This window comes from Bufo bufo, chromosome 4 (assembly GCF_905171765.1).
Source record: "Bufo bufo chromosome 4, aBufBuf1.1, whole genome shotgun sequence".
Taxonomy (NCBI): Eukaryota; Metazoa; Chordata; class Amphibia; order Anura; family Bufonidae; genus Bufo; species Bufo bufo.
This window is the reverse complement of record NC_053392.1, coordinates 117,656,279-117,679,070: the sequence shown is the minus strand read 5'-3', so window position 1 is coordinate 117,679,070 and position 22,792 is coordinate 117,656,279. Positions and strand designations below refer to the sequence as shown.

General features: G+C 42.4%; 1 protein-coding gene across 39 annotated transcripts in view; it reads left to right on the top strand.

The window, feature by feature from the left end:
• Window positions 1–22,792, top strand: part of LOC120997603 (saxiphilin-like) — a 390,951-nt gene that overhangs the window by 311,906 nt on the left and 56,253 nt on the right. For all 39 annotated transcript variants that reach the window (XM_040427730.1, XM_040427728.1, XM_040427745.1 and 36 more), the window contains 4 exons: window positions 8,769–8,960; window positions 9,799–9,934; window positions 10,724–10,779; window positions 12,086–12,249. In XM_040427730.1, coding sequence (XP_040283664.1) covers window positions 8,769–8,960; window positions 9,799–9,934; window positions 10,724–10,779; window positions 12,086–12,249 — 548 coding nt within the window. The remainder of the gene's footprint in view (window positions 1–8,768; window positions 8,961–9,798; window positions 9,935–10,723; window positions 10,780–12,085; window positions 12,250–22,792) is intronic.

The following is a 22,792-nucleotide window of genomic DNA, read 5'->3' as shown; positions in this document are numbered from 1 at the left end:
TAGTACAGACAAACACAGCTTTCCTGGAAACAGACATCCACACCACACCCAGAATTGCTAATGGAGTATGTCACTGTTTGTTGCTGCCTTTTCCAATGTCTTCTGGTTTTCACTCTGTGATTAATCAACTCTTATAAGAAGACAATATACATGTTATAATCATACAGTCATTTTGTTAAAAGCTGGATTCCCACATTACACTGCTTGAGAAAGAAAATGACCAAACAATTCTTCGCCTTGTATAATATATTACACATTACTCACTCTGCATGATTCCCTGCCCACTTCCCTTATCTCAGGAATGTGTTTGTGTGAAGGCGGGGGAAGTGGATCTCTATAGCTCACACTAGATACATACAATACTTATCCATTAACTGATGCTGTCTGAAGTCCACGTGGAGACGTTCTGTTTTTTACTGTAAGCATTAGCCTATCAGATAGATTGTTAATAAATGTGGAAATAATTAGACTGTCATTCTGGAGAACCGGTAGCCCTGCCTCCAATTTCCAGCAATCCACAAATCTCCAGAAATCAATAACGCTTTCTGAGGGTTTTTGCTTACATGCTACGGCTACTGGGAGTGAAGACTTTTGTTTAAATACCTCTATCATGTGTCCGTCTATCTCCTTTCTGCATATAATACATATCCCATGAAGGGTCAGGTTCAAAATACGGTCAGGCGGCATGGTCGCCTAAGCATAGACCCTTGACCATGTCCATGTGATATATGCTATTGTCTCCTTCCCTGGGAAAGGGGTCTATCGCTTCCATTGCCTCTGTCCACTCTGCCAAATTATTTATCCATGAGTTAACAAGGTAATACTTTGTAGGACTGACTCGGGCAATATATTGTTTAAATGTTTCTCCTGGTTCTGGTTTAGGGTATTCTATCTTAGATTTTTGACTACCCATTATTAAAACTTATTTTCTTACAAAAAGAATTCAAAACACAGAATGTTAGTCTTGGGATGACAGCTGTACACTTCCGACCCAGCTTGTCACTTCCCCTTATATAACTGTGTTAGACAAAACAACTTATCATGCAAAACTTCTACAATTATCAAACAACTTATCATGCAAAACTTCTACAATTATCTTATTAAGAATCAAATCAAGCTGTTAAACCTTCTGTTCCCTGAACAGATCTTTTACGGGACTCCCTGAGCCCTCTGAAGTGCACTTTCCTTGTTATTGGACTCCCTGAGTCCTTTCTGTTCCCGGAACAGATATTTTACGGGGCTCCCTGAGCCCTCTGAAGTGCACTTTTCTTGTTACTGGACTCCCTGAGTCCTAAGGCAAAAACTCCCTGAGTTATGCTTACTGAATCCCTGACACAGTACTTCGAAGTCTATCTAAGGGTCCCTTATGTACTTACTTGAATCGAGATGTGGTCAGTGCCCCCGGAATGGCCTAAAGGACAAAAATCTGTGTCTCTTCTTACCAAACATGAGGATGACCTTCTCAATCCCGGAACACGAGCCCCCAAATTGTAAGGAATATTCTTATCTTTCCCTTATATTGTACCCCAGGTACAAGACTTCGGTATTCAGCTTGATTTGATCCTTATCTGGCCAGAGAGAGCGATAATGAAGCAAGACACACTTCTCTGTAGTTCAAAATCACTCTGAGATTTTTATTGATCTCGTGAGACATATATAGTCCTAAATGACATAATGTTTAAGTTAACCAGTAACACAGGCTATTTGTGACATGTGAGCAAAACCTCTTAGTAGTAGCTTTTCTATGGACTTTTGACCGCTACGTGTTCCTGTGTGCGAGATGTATTAATATATAGATCATGATGAAATATAAGCTTATATAAAAATAGGCTTTGGACTGTAATAGAATCCTTCAGCCTCCAAAACGGAACGGGGGGCCGTACGGAGCCAAACGAATGCATTCTGAATGGATCCGCATCCATTCAGAATGCATTGGGGTTAAACTGATGCATTTGGGGCTGCTTGTGAGAGCCTTGAAACGGATCTCACAAGCGGAGCCCCAAACGCAAATGTGAACATAGCCTAAACATTAAGTCCCATGTACATAAACATCATTCCCCCACCATCCACTTTCAACATACAGTCCCATGTAAATAACATCACTCCCTCCCCAGCCACCTCAAGCACACAGTTCTATGTCAATAACATCCCTCCCTTCATCCCTAACATGCATCCCAGTTAAATAACTACAACTCCCAGCATTGCTCTGCCTCTCCCTTCACTTACCTCTCCTCATGTACAGACATCACCATTAGGCTCCTTCTCCTCTTCACTCCGGTCCAATCCTGCACTGGTCACATGATGGTGACATCATCCAGGTCATCCTATCACAGCCTGTTTTGCTGATCACATGACCTGTGATGTCACCACAGGTGCTTCATCTCTTCCCAGTGGATTAGATTCAATTGTATTGTCGTTCTGTGTACGGCAATACAGTTGTATCTAGCAGGCAGGCAGGACATTCGGGGCATGGGACAAAACATCCGGGGCCCAGGGTCTTTCCTTTCTGGGGACCTCAGGAATTTATTTAATGCGACATGGCATCTAAAATCCATGTCTGTTTATTCAGGCCTGTAAAAAACAGTTTTTGCACTTTGCCTCTGGAGACATGCTGTGCACCAATACAGCAGGCTACAAGTACACATGGGGTGTTTTCAAAACGGGGAGAAAATGGGGAACTTATACTGGGGTGCATTTTCTCCTTTAACCCCTTGTGAAAGTGAAAAATTGGGTCTGCTAGTAATTTTTCATTTATACAAATGTGTACTTTGAAATCCTTTCTCTAGTATTTCTGCCTTCTGTGAGACACCTGTTTGCTAAATAGTACCCTTTCCACCACTTAAATGTTCGTACGAGGGTGCTCTTTCCGAAATGGGGTCACTTGTTGGGGTTTTTCATTTCTAGGGACCTCCTGAATTTATTTAATGCGACATGGCTCCTAAAATACATTTCTGCCAATTCAAGTCAGCAAAATCCATATTTATCTGTTTGACTCTGGAGCCCTGGCATGCGCCCATACATAATTTTTGGAGCACATTTGGGGTGTTGGCATATTCAGGGGGGAATGAGGAACAAAATGTGGGGTGCATTTTGTCCTGTTGCCACTTGTGAAAGTGAAAAATGTGGGTGTAAAGCAACGATTTCTGGGAAAAAATTAAATTTTTCATTTTCACAGCCAAGTGTTTACTAATTCTATGAAACGCCCGATGGGTCAAAGTGCTCACTACACACCTTTAAATATTCCTTGAAGGGTGTAATTTCTGGAATGGAGTCACGTTTTGGGGGTTTCCACTGTAGGGCCACCTTAGGGTGTCTTCACATGAGACATAGCTCCCAATTACCATTACAGCTAAATCCCATACATCATTTTTTGAGCACATATGGAGTGTTGGTGTATTCAGGGAGAAATGGGGAACAAAATGTGGGGTGTATTTTGTCCTGTTACCCCTTATCAAAATGTGAAAACTTTGGGTGTAAAGCAAATTTTTTCTGGAAAAAGATTTTCATTTTTCATTTTCACAGCCAGCTAATTCTGTGAAACGCCCGATTGGTCAAAGTGCTCACTACACACCTTGAAATATTCCTTGAGGGGTGTAGTTTCCGGAATGGGGTAACTTTTTGTAGGTTTCCACTCTAGGGGTACCTCAGGGTTTGTTCAATTGGAAGATGGCACCTGTCAATTATTCCGGTGAAATCTGTCTACCAGAAGCCATTTGGTGCTCCTTTCCTTCTGATCCCTGTGGTATGCCTATATAGCAGTATACAAGCACATATGGGGTATTGCTGTAATCAGGAGAAAATGGGCAATAAATTACGGGGCGCATTTTCTCCAGTTCCCCCTTGTGAAAGGGAAACATTTGGGCCTAAAGTAAATTTTTCAGGAAAAATTTTTTATTTTTCATTTTCACAGCCAAGTCCATGAATCACTGTTGATGACAAAGTTCTCACTATACATTTTGAAATATTCCTTGGGGGGGTGTAGTTTCCATAATAGGGTCACTTTTGGGGGGTTTCCACTCTAGGGGTGCCTCGGTGTCTTTATATGCAACATAGCTCCCAAAAGCCAATCCTGCAAAATCTGTCCTCCAATAGCCCTATGGAGCTACGTCCATTTTGAACCCTGCCATGCATCCTTACATCATTTTTTATGCACATATGGGGTGTTGGTGTATTCGGGGGGAAAATGGGGAACAAATGTGGGGTGCATTTTGTCCTCTTTCCTTTTTGGGGAAAAAAATTTCATTTTTCATTTGCACAGCCAAGCGTTTCCTAATTCTGTGAAACACCCGATGGGTAAAAGTGCTCAATACACACCTTGAAATATTCCTTGAGAGGTGTAGTTTCCGGAATGGTGTAACTTTTTGGGGATTTCTACTGTAGGGCCACCTCAGGGTGTCTTCATATGCGACATAGCTTCCAATTACCATTCCAGCTAAATCCGCTCTCCAAAAGCCATATGGTGCTCCTTCCACTCTGAAACATGCTGTGCGCCCACACATCAGTTTTTGAGCACACATGGGGTGCTTCTGTAAACTCCAGATTCAGGGTAATAGATTATGAGTTTTTTTGGGGGCTGTTAACCCTTGATATGTTGCAGACAAAATAGATTAAAATTTTAAATCTGCAAAAAAAAGTTAAATTTTGAAATTTCATTCCCATTTTCATTTAATTCTCATGGGGCACCTAAAGGGTTAACAAAGTTTGTAAAATCCGTTTTGAATAGATTGAGGGGTGCAGTTTCTAAAATGGGGTGATTTATGGGTGGTTTCTAATATGCCCCAGAAAGTGACTTCATAACTGAAATGTTACTGAAAAAATTGGGGTTTGGAAATGTTCTTAAAAACTTTAAGATTTGCTTCTAAACTTCTAAGCCTTCTAACATCCCAAAAAAAAAAAGAAGTCATTTTCAAAATGATCCAAACATGAAGTAGACATATGGGGAATGTAAAGTGATAATTATTTTTGGAGGTATTACTATCTATTCTAAAAGTAGAGAAATTGAAATGTCAAAATTTCCTAATTTTTTTTTTTTTTAAATTTGGTATTTTTTTATAACTAAAAATGAAATTTTTTTACTCAGTTTTACCAATGTCATGAAGTACAATATGTGATGAGAAAATAGCCTCAGAATGGCTTGGATAAGTAAAAAGCGAGTAGTGGTGACTAAAAGGGTCTATAGTGGTTCACTGTGAACCAGTGGACCAAAAAAGATTAGTCAAAGGATGACCCCCATAAGAAATCCCAAAATATTTAAGGAAAGAAACAAGTTGGCCAGCATGGTGATCTAGAGAGTGTTTGCTAGTTTTATCCTATCTCTTGGAGTCTTCCTTCCACTAGATAGGATTAACCCTCCCTTCTTTTGTTGTTTTCTTTATACATATATACTATTGGATAAGTAAAAGCATTTTAAAGTTATTACCACATAAAGTGACACATGTCAGAATTGCTAAAAATGGCCTGGGCAGAAAGGTGAAAAATGGCCCGGGCCTGAAAGGGTTAAAGCTGACATACAGCAGTGAAGAAAAATGGCTGGGTTGTTATGGAAACCTGGCGTAAAACTGTGTGTATGTGAAGACTAAGGGCCTGCAGGCTGCTATTGGCTGATAAGAGTCATGTGACCAGGCTTCTATTGGCTTATGCATTTTTTGGGAATATCTCAGGAATGCTACGTGCTAGAAAGCTGAGACCCGGTCTAAAACCTTCCATGACACCGGATGTACCTGTGTGCCAAATTTCATGATTGTAAATGCGACAGTGGGAATTCCTTTAGCGGACATACATTCATAAACACACACACACATACATACACTCAGCTTTATATATTATATATATTAGACAAGCAGAAGGACCCGCCTTCCCACAGGTATATTTCATTTATTTCATTTAATGTTTGTGTGTGTCGTTAAAAGATATCAACAGTATCCCCCATAACAGTGACCTCTACAGCACCCCGCCCCTTTAAAATTGAACTCCATAGTCCCCCATCCCTTAAGACTGACCCCCCACAGTGCTCCGCCACTTTAAAATGGGACCTCCAAGCAGCCCATCCCCTTAACTTTGACTTTCACAGCAGCCTGCCCCTTTAACAGTGTCACAGCACCCCACTCCCTTGACAGTGACCTCCTCAGGGGCCTGTCCCCTTAACAGTGACCTCCACAGTACCTTCTGCCTTAACAGTGACCTCATAGTACCCTGCTGCCTTAACAGTGACCTCCACAGCAGTTGCCCCTTTAACAGTGACATCCACAGCGGCCTGCCCCCTTAACAGTAACATCCACAGTGAACGCCTCTTTAACAGTGACCTCCACAGTTCCCGCCCCTTTAACAGTGACCTCCACAGTGCCCGCCCCTTTAACAGTGACCTCCACAGTGCCCTGCCCCTTTACTGCTAGGGCTACATGACGACATGTGTTGCGCAACGTTTTGTCTCAACAATCTTCATAATAATAGGCTATGGTGTCACACTGCGACATGTGACATGCTGCGACTGCCACACAACAGTTGCAAAAAATCCATCCAAGATGGATTTTTCTGTGACTGTCACATCGCAGTCGCAGCATGTCATGGTGCAACACTATAGACTATATAATTATAAAAATTGTTGAGCGACATTGGTGCAATATCAATGTCGCGCGACACATGTAGCAGTGTAGCTGTGCCCTATGTGTCGTGCGACTTATTGTCGTGCGACACATGTCGTTGTGTAGCCCTAGCCTAAGGCTCCATTCACACGTCCATATAATGGGTCCGCATCCGTTCCGCAAATTGCGGAATGGGTGCAGAACCATTCATTCTCTATGGGGATGGAATGGATGCAGAGAGCACACTATGTGCTCTCCGCATCTGCAATTCCGGAGCGCACCCCCTGATCTTACAGTCCTCGGCTCCGGAAAAAAATAGAACATGTCCTATTCTTGTCCGCAATTGCGGACAAGAATAGACAGTTCTATGGGGGTGCCGGCCGAGTGTATTGTGGATCCGGAATTTATGGATCCGCAAAGCACTACGGACATCTGAATGGACCCTAAAGCTGACCTACAGCAGTGAAGAAGAATGGCTGGGTTGTAATGGAAACCTGGAGTAAAACTGTGTGTATGTGGAGACTAACGGCCCGCAAGCTTCTATTGGCTGATAAGGGACATGTGACCGTGTGTATGGCAGTTGGGATATGAAGAGAAAGACTTGCAGGCTTGCATTGGCTAATGCAGGTCATTTTTGGGGAATATCTCAGGAACCATACGTCCTAGAGAGCTGTGACCCCCACAAGATTTTTTTCCAGGTAGCAAGGGATGTGTACAATACCAAGTTTCGTTGAAATCGATGGTTGCGTTTTTGAGTGATTGCGGAACATACATACACACACATACACTCACCTAAAGAATTATTGGGAACACCATACTAATACGGTGTTGGACCCCCTTTTGCCTTCAGAACTGCCTTAATTCTACGTGGCATTGATTCAACAAGGTGCTGATAGCATTCTTTAGAAATGTTGGCCCATATTGATAGAATAGCATCTTGCAGTTGATGGAGATTTGAGGGATGCACATCCAGGGGACAAAGCTCCCGTTCTACCACATCCCAAAGATGCCCTATTGGGTTGAGATCTGGTGACTGTGGTGGCCATTTTAGTACAGTAAACTCATTGTCATGTTCAAGAAACCAATTTGAAATGATTCGAGCTTTGTGACATGGTGCATTATCCTGCTGGAAGTAGCCATCAGAGGATGGATACATGTTCTCATTCTGTTTACGCCAAATTCGGACTCTACCATTTGAATGTCTCAACAGAAATCAAGACTCATCAGACAAGGCAACATTTTTCCAGTCTTCAACAGTCCAATTTTGGTGAGCTCGTGCAAATTGTAGCCTCTTTTTCCTATTTGTAGTGGAGATGAGTGGTACCCGGTGGGGTCTTCTGCTGTTATAGCCCATCCGCCTCAAGGTTGTGCGTGTTGTGGCTTCACAAATGCTTTGCTGCATACCTCGGTTGTAACAAGTGGTTATTTCAGTCAACGTTGCTCTTCTATCAGCTTGAATCAGTCGGCCCATTCTCCTCTGACCTCTAGCATCCACAAGGCATTTTTGCCCACAGGACTGCCGCATACTGGATGTTTTTCCCTTTTCACACCATTCTTTGTAAACCCTAGAAATGGTTGTGCGTGAATATCCCAGTAACTAAGCAGATTGTGAAATACTCAGACCGGCCCGTCTGGCACCAACAACCATGCCACGCTCAAAATTGCTTAAATCACCTTTCTTTCCCATTCTGACATTCAGTTTGGAGTTCAGGAGATTGTCTTGACCAGGACCACACCCCTAAATGAATTGAAGCAACTGCCATGTGATTGGTTGACTAGATAATTGCATTAATGAGAAATAGAACAGGTGTTCCTAATAATTCTTAAGGTGAGTGTATATATGTACTTCTATATATATATATATATATATATATATATATATATAGATTACTCATATAGCAACAACATACAGCAGCAGTAGGAAGCCGATTAACTTATTAGTAGGTTGTTTTTGAAATATAAGGGGAGACTAGATTACTCGAATCAAGCAGTGCTAATTACTGAGCCAGCCAATGTATATCCATTTTCTCCAACCCAAATTTTAATTTTCTGAAAGGTATTTCCATGCTATGCTATATAAGCATAGTGATAGACTAGCTCCCTTTTCTAGTTTAAATTAAATAAAAAAATAAGCATAAAGCAAAAGGAATGTTTATTACCATCTTATACATGTATGTAATGTTTCAGATCCTGTGACATGCCATTATGCAGTAGCTGTGGTGAAGAAATCCAGTACACTACAGTTCAACCAACTAAAGGGCAAGAGATCTTGTCATTCTGCGGTGGGAAAGACAGCCGGTTGGATTGCTCCTTTGTACAAACTCTATAAGAAGAACTTACTATTGTGGGAGAAACCTGAAGAAAAATCTTTTGAAAAAGGTACCACCGAGTACAGTTACAACACAATAAATATGAAGCAGCAACCACAAAGTTAAACGCCATCGTTGTACCTTAAGTATGTTTAAAGGGATTATCTCAACCAAAAAATGGATGTCACAGTGGGGGTCTTAAATTCAGGATTCCTTCTAGCAATGACCAGCTTTTGTTCTGGTGGACTCAGACTGCCAACCAATGACATCATTGTCCATGTATTTTAATGTGGCCACTAGACTAGACATGTATTGTGGTCAGTTTTGTGGACCTGTAGGGATCAGTAGAGACAACCCATGGAAGTTATGGCCATATTTAGGCTATATGTCAATCCATAGGCCCCTGCCATACCTCCATTTATCTGGTGAAAATATGGTGCCTCACAGGGCATTATATGGATCTCAATTTCCAGCAGACAGGTTTATGTACGTTGCATTGTTAGGTACATGGAGCCTTAGGTTCCATAATGATTTCTGAAGCCTCATCTAGAACTGACTATACTTTAATAAGACTAATACTAGTAACATAAGCCAAATTCCCACAATTACTTTGATCGAATCCACAGATCTTTGTCGTGAGGAGATCTCCCATCATGTTGCTTTAATTCCCAATAAAAGTATTATGAGGTGCTATGCACTATTAGGTCCTAAGACGAAGGTTCTTATTTTTAATACAAGAGAATTGATGTTCCTAAAGTTTCTATATGTTATTGGAAAAAACCTTAAAGTAGACTGATTTTCTAGAGTGCAGGAAGATCTTTACTGGGTGATCATTATTAGGTAATACATGACATACTGCTCTTCTATGTTTGCTGGTGATATTTGATGACACTCCATTTCCACCATAGCCGCTTCAGAGTTCTTCTCAGTCAGCTGTGCCCCAGGAGCCAAAGAGGAAAACTTGTGTAAGCAGTGTGCAGGAAAAGAAGATAAGTGTAAGCGCAGTCCTGGAGAACTATACTATGGGGATGAAGGAGCACTTAGGTGAGTTGGAGTATTATAGCAGAAGCCAGTGACAGATTTATATTTTTAGACTCTGCAGGCACAGATAGCATTTTAGACTTCACTTAACAAGTAAGCCACACCTAAAACGGGTTTCCACACATTTTCTTTTTTTACTCACTCCCCCAAGCAACATGACCTGTGAAGTGGTCTATATTTACTTTTTCTCTGCTTCCCTTGGGTTCCAAAAAGCATGTGACCCAGCCTTGATGTGCCATTGGTTGCATGCTGATTGGGGATATATGTCACTGTTGAGGTCAGTCATTGGCTGTAGCAGTGCACGTAAACCCATCTGTGCAGAACTGGAAGTGCAGTGAGGACAGCCCAGGACCCAAGGAGCCAGAACCGAGTGGTAGACAGCAGGAAAGTATAGCTCCCATCAAACTTTCTGCTGGTTTGGGGCTTAAAAAAAAAAAAAAATCACGGACAACCCCTTTAAGTTATGTATGATCTGCTCATACAAAATAAGGCAGAACATGGCAGTTCACTCCTTACAACATCCGGGATTCTCTGCGGCCCTCCCTTACTTTGCCCTGGTTGCTCCTCTCATCTCAACAACAATACTGTGGTCAGCTAATTGAAATATAACTATACAATTTACACATGAAGACTGCATGTAGACCCTGCTGTGCCTATAGGTGAGTCTTTCGCTGGCAGGCTCTATTTCATGTATTCATGTTGTTCATGAATTCAGTATTCAGCGTTGTTTGCAGCAGGTTTGTATAGAATTATTACAGTTTCATGGCTCCATAAACTTTTTTCTTTGGTCAGGTGTTTGAGAGAGGATAAAGGAGATGTGGCTTTTTTGGAAGACATCGCTTTATCAGGTAATGGAATCCGATCTAAACTGTTCACTTGTTGAGTTAGCCTGATGGAAAAAAAACGATGAACATGCATGAATGTGTTAAAAAACAGCTTAGCATCCCTCCTCATCTTTTTCTAATCTTGTCTATCAGCCTTGTACAGTGATGGCAAACCTTTATAGACCGAGTGCCCAAACTGCAACCAACCTATTTATCACAAACTGCCAACACGGCAATGTAACCTGAATACTCCAGCCCAATATACTATATCTTCCATGTACTTTATCACTTAGCTATAATAGCCTGCCTACATTCAGTGCGCTGCCTGTGCTGTTCATAGTGCGCCCTGCGCTGTTGAATGGCAGGAAAAGTCTAAGGCATATTGGTACACCATAGACCTTTTCCAGGGTGCGGGTGCCCACAGAGAGGGCTCTGAGTGGCGGCTCTGGCACCCGTGCTATAGGTTCGCCACCGCTGCCCTTTTATAACCCCTCTGTAACAGGAAAGATCAATAAAACCTCTGATCTCCATTGTTTAAGGGTTCATGCACACAAATATGTACCCACCCTGCCTGTGCTATGCAGACGCGGACCCATTCACTTGTGCATGCATAAAAAAGGTCAGAAAACCTAGGGAAGCACTCCGTAGTGCTTCTGTGGGCTTCCAATCTGTACCTCTGTTCTGCACCGCACCGCATCTTCCGGATTGCCGACCCATTCAAATGAATGGGTCCGCATCCGTGATACGGTGTGCACATGGCCGGTGCCCATAAATTGCAGACTTACTGTTTGCCGGACGCAATATGGGCACAGCTGGCACATGTTCATGTGCATGAGCCCTAACCCCATGAAATCAAAGCTGCACAGAAACAAAAAAGAAAGAGGGACTCCATCTTAATGTATCACAGGGCATGTATACCTATAACTTATGTTGGCGGCCAAGGGTGCATGGAAGAATTCTGGTGTGCCAGATGTGACACTCCCCATGTATTGTGGGTAGTCGCGAACACTGTGACACCAAATATGTGGAGGAGATTTTATTTTTGCTAATTTTTCCATTTAAAAGCTTTTTTTTAAGTGGAAATGTGGATTTTTTTAACGTGTAGATTTTTTGTTATTGAATAGCTTTTTTTTTTTTACCATTTACTAGTCCCACAAAGCAACTTTAACAGGTGATCTGCTTATAAAGTACAATATATTATACTGTCAGTGCTCTTCTGACTGGCACCATCAAGGTGTGCCAGAGGGACATAGTCTAATTTGCCATTTCAGGTGAGCCAATATACAGTGTATATATTTTTACTGTATAATTTCCATGTATTGTTTTTTAGGGCAAGACTTGGACAATTTTGAACTTCTGTGCCCAGACAATACTAAGAGTCCGCTAAGTGAACAGAAACATTGTCACTTTGGAAAAGTCCCCAGCCATGCTGTGGTGACAAGAAGCACTGGAGACAAGAGTAAAGATATCATTGAGTATCTTCTTGAAGCTCAGGTAGGTAATATCCTAACATTATCCAAAATAGTTGGTATGACCATACATGCAGTTGTATGTAATGGGCAGGCAGCAGGTCATTTTTATGCTGAATAATTGCCATGTAAATTACTGAAATACATTGTCGTAAGTATCAGAAATTCAGTTTACTCCATGATCAGAAAAACATGAAAGAGTAAAATCCTGGACCACCCCGGACAAAAGGATTCTCTATTTAGTGTTCTTTAAATCCCTGAGTCATACGCTTCCACGCAAGTCTAGCATGAGGCATAATATAATGCATAATCTTTGCCATAAGTGTTTTTTTTACCATGTCTATACCCCCAGCATTATTTAAATCACTTGTGTCCTCTTCGCTGGTGGGGCTGTTGGGCTCACACATCAGATGTTAGTACAACCTCTGTAACCCTTATTATTACACATACATAATTATTTTATTTTACTTTTTTAACATTTTTATTTAGGAAACACCAAAACCAAAACAAATACATATTTAATCAAAGACACCATAATTCTTATTCTTCATTTTCCTTTTTTTTTTATTTTTATCCCCTACCCATCCCAATCAACCCAAACCTACCCACCCTCTCTTGCGGTACGTCTCAAAGAGAAAATATTTATAAACAAACAGTCAATCCATGGAAAGTGGGGGGGGGGGGAGAGCCATAGAAACAAACTATACCTTCCAACCTCCCTATATCTTGGACCATTTATCCTCAGAATGTCTTTGTTTATATAAAACCTTCTCATATCTCTTAACTTTATTAACCAAGTGCAACCATTCATTGAGCTTAGGAATATTTTGTGAGATCCAAACTCGAACAATCAACAGTCTGGCTAGAAACATAATTTTAATTAAAAGAATCTTTTTATCCTTATTGCAGTTTACCCTAGTTAAGACACTCAATATCCAACATTCGGGTGCAAACGGAATTACTAACCTCAATTTTTGGGTGATAAAATTCTGAATTGAATCCCAGTAAGCTTTAAAATCCAGACATAACCAGAGCATTTGTAAAAAATCTGCCCGCTGTTCATCGCACCGTGCGCACTTCGGAGATTCTCTTAATCCACATTTATTAAGCCAGCTCGGCGTGATATACACTCTATGTAAAATATTCAACTGTACCAGAATGTGATTCGCATTATGTGATACTAATCTTAAAGAGGCATATATATTTCCCCATTCCTGTGACGTAACCCTTGGACAGTCAATTCCCCAAGCCTTCTGACCTGGGGAAGCGACCCTGTTAAATAGTGACCTAATAATTTATATACCTGTAATTGGGAAATCTTGCCCTTCTGGCCTGACATCCCTATCAAAACATTCAAATGTGAAGAAGTGTCTATCTCCAACAAAGAGGCTTCTTTTACGCTAGATAGTGCTGAACGTATCTGAAAATACCTAAACTACCGTAAGTTACCTAAGTTACCCGTACACGCTAAATCAGAAAAAGGAAGTACTGTGTCATCAGTATTACAGTCAGGTATAATTTATCGCCGTGTACATAAGTGTGCAGTGCACCAATATTCAGAGTTAATCACTTCTGTTAGCTGTAGAGTTACTGTCCGTCAGTATAACAGGCGACTGTTACCTTTAGGCAGATTGTCCTGGGTATACCTGATTTATAGCAATTAGTGACAAATTAATTCTTAATGACTCATATTACTTGACAAACTTCAGAGAAGCTGCCGAATTTTTCAAAACTTCGCTCATCTCTACTCAGTGCCATTATGGTTACAATATGGTGATGCCACAGGTTTAGTAGACATACCTGTAGGTGTTAGCTGTATTATACAGAAGGGTACAGTAAGGATATCTGCTTCTTTCACTCAAGGGGATGGGGGACTAGTTAAGTAGGAAAGGCACTGCTCTTTATAGTTCCGAAGACATAATTAGCATATGCAATAAAGTGCAGATTTCTCTACAATGAGGCCACCGATTTCAAATACATTCATTAGCAGTTGATTTGAAGTGCATTTCTCACTGGCATCAGTAAGGCTATGGAGGAAGTTTGGATGGCTGCAGTTTAGCTCTTATATTGCACTGGCCTTTTAGTGTTTTGTGTGATAGGTGTCACACCTCATCGCAGTGTCTTTAGTGCTGTTTCTCGCTGCTCAATCTGCTTTCTTCCTAAAGATTTACTTGAGACAGTCACTAGCTATAGTTCTCTTTGGAGAAAATACTTATTTGAAGAAGGAGCTCAGACGTGTGCTTCCTCTCCAGTCTGAGGTCTCTCTTGAATTCCCCCTCCTGGCAGGAAGCAGGACCAGCCCACTCCTACCAAGAGAGGAGGAACAGGGTGGTTAGCCCTGTTTCTTGCCAACCTTTGCCATCCATTCCTTTGGTAGATACGGCCATAACAATACAATATACAATACATAACATTATATAACATAATTTTATATACAGTTGCAAGAAAAAGTATGTGAACCCTTTTGAATGATATGGATTCCTGCACAAATTGGTCATAAAATGTGATCTGATCTTCATCTAAGTCACAACAATAGACAATCACAGTCTGCTTAAACTAATAACACACAAAGAATTGAATGTTACCATGTTTTTATTGAACACACCATGTAAACATTCACAGTGCAGGTGGAAAAAGTATGTGAACCCTTGGATTTAATAACTGGTTGAACCTCCTTTGGCAGCAATAACTTCAACCAAACGTTTCCTGTAGTTGCAGATCAGACGTGCACAACGGTCAGGAGTAATTCTTGACCATTCCTCTTTACAAAACTGTTTCAGTTCAGCAATATTCTTGGGATGTCTGGTGTGAATCGCTTTCTTGAGGTCATGCCACAGCATCTCAATCGGGTTGAGGTCAGGACTCTGACTGGGCCACTCCAGAAGGCGTATTTTCTTCTGTTTAAGCCATTCTGTTGTTGATTTACATTTAGCAATCCGTCCAGGCCCTGATGCAGCAAAGCAGCTCCAAACCATGATGCTCCCACTACCATACTTCACAGTTGGGATGAGGTTTTGATGTTGGTGTGCTGTGCCTCTTTTTCTCCACACATAGTGTTGTGTGTTTCTTCCAAACAACTCAACTTTGGTTTCATCTGTCCACAGAATATTTTGCCAGTACTGCTGTGGAACATCCAGGTGCTCTTGTGCAAACTGTAAACATGCAGCAATGTTTTTTTGGACAGCAGTGGCTTCCTCTGTGGTGTCCTCCCATGAAATCCATTCTTGTTTAGTGTTTTACATATCGTAGATTCTCTAACAGGGATGTTAGCTTATGCCAGAGACTTTTGTAAGTCTCTAGATGACACTCTAGGATTCTTCTTCACCTCATTGAGCAGTCTGCGCTGTGCTCTTGCAGTCACCTTTACAGGACAGCCACTCCTAGGGAGAGTAGCAGCAGTGCTGAACTTTCTTCATTTATAGACAATTTGTCTCACTGTGGACTGATAAACAGCAAGGCTTTTGGAGATACTTTTATAACCCTTTCCAGCTTTATGCAAGTCAACAATTCTTAATCGTAGGTCTTCTGAGAGCTCTTTTGTGCGAGGCATCATTTACATCAGGCAATGCTTCTTGTGAAAAGCAAACCCAGAACTGGTGTGTGTTTTTTATAGGGCAGGGCAGCTGTAACCAATACCTCCAATCTCATCTCATTGATTGGACTCCAGTTGGCTGACACCTCACTCCAATTAGCTCTTGGAGATGTCATTTGTCTAGGGGTTCACATACTTTTTCCACCTGCACTGTTAATGTTTACATGGTTGTTGAATAAAAAACATGGTAACATTTAATTATTTGTGTGTTATTAGTTTAAGCAGACTGTGATTGTCTATTAGTAAAAAATCGTGGTATAAGCGAGCACTCACTCTATGGCATTAATTGAATATATTTATTTAATGGTAATAATATCTATCAATAATTCATATGATAAAATAATATATATAAAATACACTCTTACATAAAATATGTAATAAAATTCCTAGGATTTGGTCTGTCGACCATAAATATACATAAGATCAAAAATAACAATTAGCTGTAACAATGAATAGCAGTAGCAGCAATTAATAACAATTAATAGTAGCGACACTAGATGTTTAAATAGCAGCAATAGATGTTTGGATAATAACGTGCAATGTTCACCACAGTGCCTGTTTGTGGCAAGAAAAAGTGCTAAATATTTGTATATAGGAGAAAAAATCAGTCCTGGGATCAGAACTTAGTGCAAGTGTCTTTGTGTCCATACAAAAATGCAGTGAGCAAATTGCTTCAAAATATAAAAAATTGTGTCAAAGTGAGATATCCGGTAGTACACTGCATGTTGATAAATGCTGAAGTGTTTGTTTCACTTTCTATAGCTATTAATAATTTCCATATAGGTTGGATTATCCCGATCAGTGCGTCATCCACATGGAATAGTTCACATATGCCACTGTGTAGATACTCTTGCTGTTGAACAGTAGGCTTTATATAAAACGTCTATGGCAACAGCCAAACAAGTGCCTATGTATAGCAGACAGTCTTGAGTGGTTTAGAAGAGAAGACTCTTACCTCCTGTTGCGCTTGTTTAAAGTTCCTATCTCTGGCTATGTGCAGATGGTTGGCTGGGGACGTCACTTACGTCCTCACAGTTCGTGTTGTCTGATGATCTCACCTAATCTCGCGGTATTATGAGCGGGATTTCCGTCCGGTGAGCAGAATAACTTGGATGTTTGAGTCGATTTGATTATCGAAAATTTTCAATTCGGATTATACGAATTTCCAATCTAGCATGGCCATGCAGAGATTAATTTCAGCGGAGGTTTCGTCAGAGTGTCCGATATCCCAGACGCGTTTCGGGATGATTCCACATCCCTTCCTCAGTGGTCATATCCGGCACTCCCAACCTCCTCCTTTTTAAATGCTTATGGAGTCCTCCACAAGCTGTGGTGAAGTAATCCGGGATTGGATTATAATCTGCAATTTTTCACCGCAGTGCGATTTTGGTGCGGTCTTATTGCGATTTATTTCGCTATCGATGCGTTTTTTCTATTCTCGATCCTATTCATTGCGGTCTCACACTGTATGTAATAAAAACTACATCCAATAATTTGGATGTATATAAAATCGATAAACATATATTTCCATAGCTTAAAACATTGTTGAGTAAAATTCATATTAAATATTCGATAGACATAAAATCAATAAACTTAGAGATATATTTCCATAGCTTGAAACATTATCAGACATTATCTAGACATTTTCTGAATGTTCGTTGATTCTTGTTTTGAGGGTTCGTTTCGTCTGGCCTATATACTGGCGGTTACATGGGCATTGGATTAAATAAATAACACCAGATGTATTACAGGAAATACAATCTTTGATTTCCCATATATAACTGTTTTGGGTTGAACGAACCTCCACAATTTTTCGTGACAAGTTATTAAATTTACATCCTATGCATCTTCCACATTTATAGAATCCTTTCATATTCATAAAAGTACTCAAGGTGTTATCTTTTTTAATTTTGTTTGGGACAGACGGTGCTACCTTTAAACCCAAATTAGTGGCTCTTGTGAAGGTTATCTTCGGTACATGTAGTAGGAGGTGCCCTATTGTCTTGTCACTCAGTAAATGTGACCAATGGGACCCAATCATTGTCTGGATTTTCTTATAATTGGTATTGAAGGGGAGTATGAGCCTGATGTCTAAAAGTTCATTGTCTACTTTCACCTGTTGTCTTTCATTGAAAAAGGCTTTCCTATCTAGCTGTCTTACAGTGTCTAGGGCAGGGGTACTCAACTGGCGGACCGCGGTCCAAATACGGACCGCGGCCGCCAGTTGTCCGGACCCCGGCCATCCTGCAGAGCGCTCCTCCTCCTGCACACTGTGCCGAGCAGGAGGAGGAGCTTTCCGGCGCACTTCCGCCTGTCCCACAGCGCAGTGAGACAGGCCGGCTTCCTCCACCTGTAGCGCTCCTCCTCCTGCACACTCTGGTACGTGCAGGAAGCGGAGCTTACCGGAGAACTTCCTCCTTCCCAGGGGCGCAGTGAGAGACGGCTCCCTCCACATGCAGGCACCAGCGCTTTCATCCGGCACCTGCTCGTGGAGGGAGCTTTCTCCCTCAGTGCGCTCACAGGTCCCTCCTCCCCTGCAGCAGCGGCAGCACGTAAGGGAGCTTCAAGCTCCAAAGGACACTTACGTGCTGCTGGAGAGGGGAGGGACATCACCACTGCCACCAATGAAATAAAGTCACATTTGGGGAGGAGGGGGGGCGTGGAGAGGGCTACAGAGAGGCGGGAACACGTCACTGACTGCAGGAAAGGACTCCAGTCAGTGTCGTGTTGCCATCTCTCCTGGGCCATCTTCTTTAGGTAACCTGATAAATAAAGTGATAAAGCCCCATCAAATCATGATAGTTTTGTTCCGCATCCAATTCTCATTATTGGGGCATTGGATGCGGACCCCTTAGTTTCAATGGAGCGGAAAAAGATGCAGACAGCACACAGTGTGCCGTCTGCATCTCTTGTGGCCCCATTGTAATTAAGGGGCCGCATCCAATCCCCCAATAATGGGAATTGGATGCGGAACAAAACTATCATATGTCTGTTCTGTGGCTTGGGTTGCCACCCGGCCAGTAGTTCACCAGCCAGGCTGGTATTTTAGTTCCCTTGCCGGTGCCTGAATTTTCCTGTCAGGACTGTTAGGCTCCTTTCACACTTGCGGCAGGACGGATCCGACAGGCTGTTCACCCTGTCAGATCCCTCCTGCCGCTATTTCGCCGGACTGCCACTCCCCATTGACTATAGCGGGAGTGGAGCTACGGCGCAGCATGGCAGTGCACGGCGTGAGGCCGCCAGATGAAAAAGTCGGACATGTAGTACTTTTAGTCTGGCGGCCTCTCACCGTGCTGCGCTGTAGCTCTGCCCTCATCCCCATTATAGTCGATGGGCACAGAGCAGCGGCACGGCGAAGTAGTGGCAAGATGGATCTGACAGGGTGAGCAGCCTGTCGGATCCGTCCTGCTGCAAGTGTGAAAGTACCCTTACTAATGAGCGCTTCCATCATTGAACGCCCATTAGTACAGACTTTACCTCCACCGCTACTTGTGCTAGTAAAAAAATCAATAAAATTACGGTACCTCCACCTCCATTTGTTCACTCTGTGGAGAACACTCCCTGCTGACTAGAAGCTCAGGACAGGACCTACAAGACGTCATCACGTTGGAGCACCGGCGGTCCTGAGCTTGCAGTCAGCAGCGAATGTTCACCGCAGCCAGGTGAATGCTAATTTTATTTTTTATTTTTTGCAAAAGCAGAGAAGGGGGGCACTAATGGGGGCATTACTCTTACTCGGGGCACTAATGGGGACATTATTCTTACTGGGGCACTAATGTGGCCATTACTAATTCTGGGACTTACCCGGGGCGCTCCACTATAACGTCAGAGCGCCCCACGTGTATGGATCACATGATCGCATGGATCACGTGATTCATGCGACGTAGGGACGTTGTGACGTCATTGTGGAGCACCCCGGGAGGGGCACGGACGGTAAGTATTTTCTCCCCCGGCTCCCCACTACTTTACCATGGCAGCCGGGACTTTAGTAGCGTCCTGGCTGCCATGGTAACACTGAAAGCATTTTTAAGACTGATCAGTCTTCAAATGCTTTCAGGTGTGTGGCGTTGTGACGGATCCGGCGGGCATTTCCGGCGACGGAAGTGCATGCCGGATCCTCACAACGCCAATGTGAAAGAGGCCTCAGGGTACTTTCACACTGCCGTTTTTCCTTTCCGGCGTAGAGATCTGTCCTCGGGTCTCTATGCCGGAAAGAAACTGATCAGGATTATCCCAATGCATTCTGAATGGAGAGAAATCCGTTCAGGATGCATCAGGATGTCTTCAGTTCAGTCTTTTTGACATTTCAGGACGGAGATAATACCGCAGCATGGTGCAGTTTTATCTCCGTCCTGAAATGCCGGAACACATGACTGAACGCCGGATCCGGCATTAAGAAAAGACTGAAGGACGGATCCGTCCATCCGGTCTGTGCATGCACAGACCTTTAAAACTGTGAAAAAAAATACAAGACGGATCCGTCTCTCCGCACGGCAAACGGCGAGACAGATCCGAACTTGCAATGCATTAGTAGATGGATCCGCAAGCCGGATCAGTCTACAAATGCTTTCAGTTGTCAAGCGGTGTGACGGATCCAGCGGGACGGAACAGCCTGCCGGATCCTCACAACGCAAGTGTGAAAGCACCCTTAGTGCGTTTTTTTCCTCACAGATTTTCATACGTATAAGCCACAGCGTAATACAGTACCACCAGAGTGTAAACGAGATTACTCAAATTTCATTTACACTCTGCTTTAGGTGCAGAAATTGACCTAATCTGCACCATGTCGAACCACATACAAACTAAAACAAAAAATTCCCCAAAACTGTAATAAACATCCTCGCCATTCACACAAGACTACATAAATATCAAAATGACCAACACAGAATAGGGAACCTACACAAGTGGCAGATTTTGTGGCAGAAAATTCCGTGACTGAAAACCAGTTCCACCTGAAGTCATGGAAAAATCCATGTGCTTGCCGCCCCATTGAAATGAATGGAACAGATTTTCAGTCGCAAAATTTTCTGCCACAAAATCTGGCGTGTTAAAGAACTGTTAGTGTCAATTTGCAAGCTAAGGGTACTTTCACACCTTCGGCATGGCTATCCGCCGGATCCGCCATGCCGCAATTACCCGTGCACTGCTGTGCTGCCGCTCCGTCCCCATAGACTATAATGGGGGCGGGGGCGGAGCTATGGCGCAGCACTGCAGTGCACGGCAGTGATCGCCACACTAAAAAGTTGGACATGCAGGACTTTTAGACCAGCAATCTCTGGCCGTGCTGTGCCGTAGCTCCGCCCCCTGCCCCTATTACAGTCAATGGGGACGGAGCGGCAGCACACGGGCACTTGCGGCATGGTGGATCCGGCGGGCTGTTCACCTGCCAGAACAGCCTGCCGGATAGCCATGCCACAGGTGTGAAAATACTCTAAAAGACATTAAAAATTCTTTGGTCTTCCCCCCTGCAGGAAAAAAAAAAACTGTGATAAAACTTAATAACAAAGAAAGTGTCACAGAAAATTGAGTCATGTAAAAATAAAAGAAACTCCAAAATTATTTTGGCATCCCAAAAAATAAAAGTGGCCCATTACACCACCAAATCGCTAAATCACAAAAAAGTGTCTGGCCATTAAATGGGCTGTTCAGTTTGAAAAAGAAACCAGACAACACTTAGGAATAGGATGCAATAAAGAACAGAGCAGTACCTACCTAGAAAATCCAGCACTGCTGTTCTGGTTCTCCCTACTAGGCTCTGTTTACTTGTGTGCAACAGCAACTTCACAAGTGACCGCTGCAGCCAAGAGGCCAGCTTGGCTGCAGTGATCACATGTTATGGACATGACATCACCATCGCAGCTCAGAAAACAGAACCCAGATTGGAAAACTTGAGCGGCAGTTCTAGAGTTGCAGGGTAAGTACCATTCTATTCTTTATTCAGGCTAATCTTCAGTGTTGTCCGGATACTTTCTGAAACTGGACAACCTTTTTTTATTTGGTTCATTGGAGATGTTTAAAATGCAGTATGCTCCAAGTCATACTTTTTGACATTTTTGACATATCCGTTGTAATAGAAATGTAAGAACATATAAAAAAACAAAAAAATTTGTGAAAAACACGTGAAATCCATGGGATTCGCGAACCAAAAATAAAAACCACTAGAAGCAAGTGTGTATTTTTAATGGAGACCTTAGTGTACTATTATCTCATTCTGTTGCAATATTTAAAGACCATCAAAATTTTATTTTTAGGTCATATCATCCAACCCTAGGCTTATGAGGGAGAGAATGTAGCCTAAGATAGAACACCAACGCTCAGACAGAAGGAGCAGGAAAGTTTCAGAGTAGCACAGTGCTTCCAGAGGGAGCAGAAGAGTATCAGAGTGCTGCCAGAGCGAGCATCAGAGTGCTGCTAGGGGGAGTATCAGAGTGCTGCCAGAGCGAGCATCAGAGTGCTGCTAGGGGGAGTATCAAAGTGCTGCCAGGAGGAGCAACAGAGACAAGACAGCTCAGGAAACAACTTGAAAATCTAGCAGCAGGTCTGTAGGAGACAACAATTGTTGCCTAGTTGAGCCAAGCATTGCCCTACCAGTCAAGCCACACTCTGGCCGAGGAGACTAGTATCCTCCAGCCATACATCACTGCCCCAGGCAAGATAGACACCACATTTGTCCACTGTTACAAACACAATATAATAAGCCATGGCTAGCACATCAAAAAAAAGAAAAGTAGACTCAGAAAATCGAGATTTCAAAGATGAATGGACTGCAAAATATTGTTTCATTCTTATGAATGTTGCCAACCCAAAGCCAATGTGTTTAATATGCAACGAAACAGTGGCCCTTATAAAAAGTAGTAATGTCAAACGACATTATGAAACAAAACATAAAAGTTTTGAACAGAATTATCCACAAAATTCTGAGATACGAAAAAAAAAAATAGCTTCGTTAACTGCATCATATCAAGCTTCTACTAAG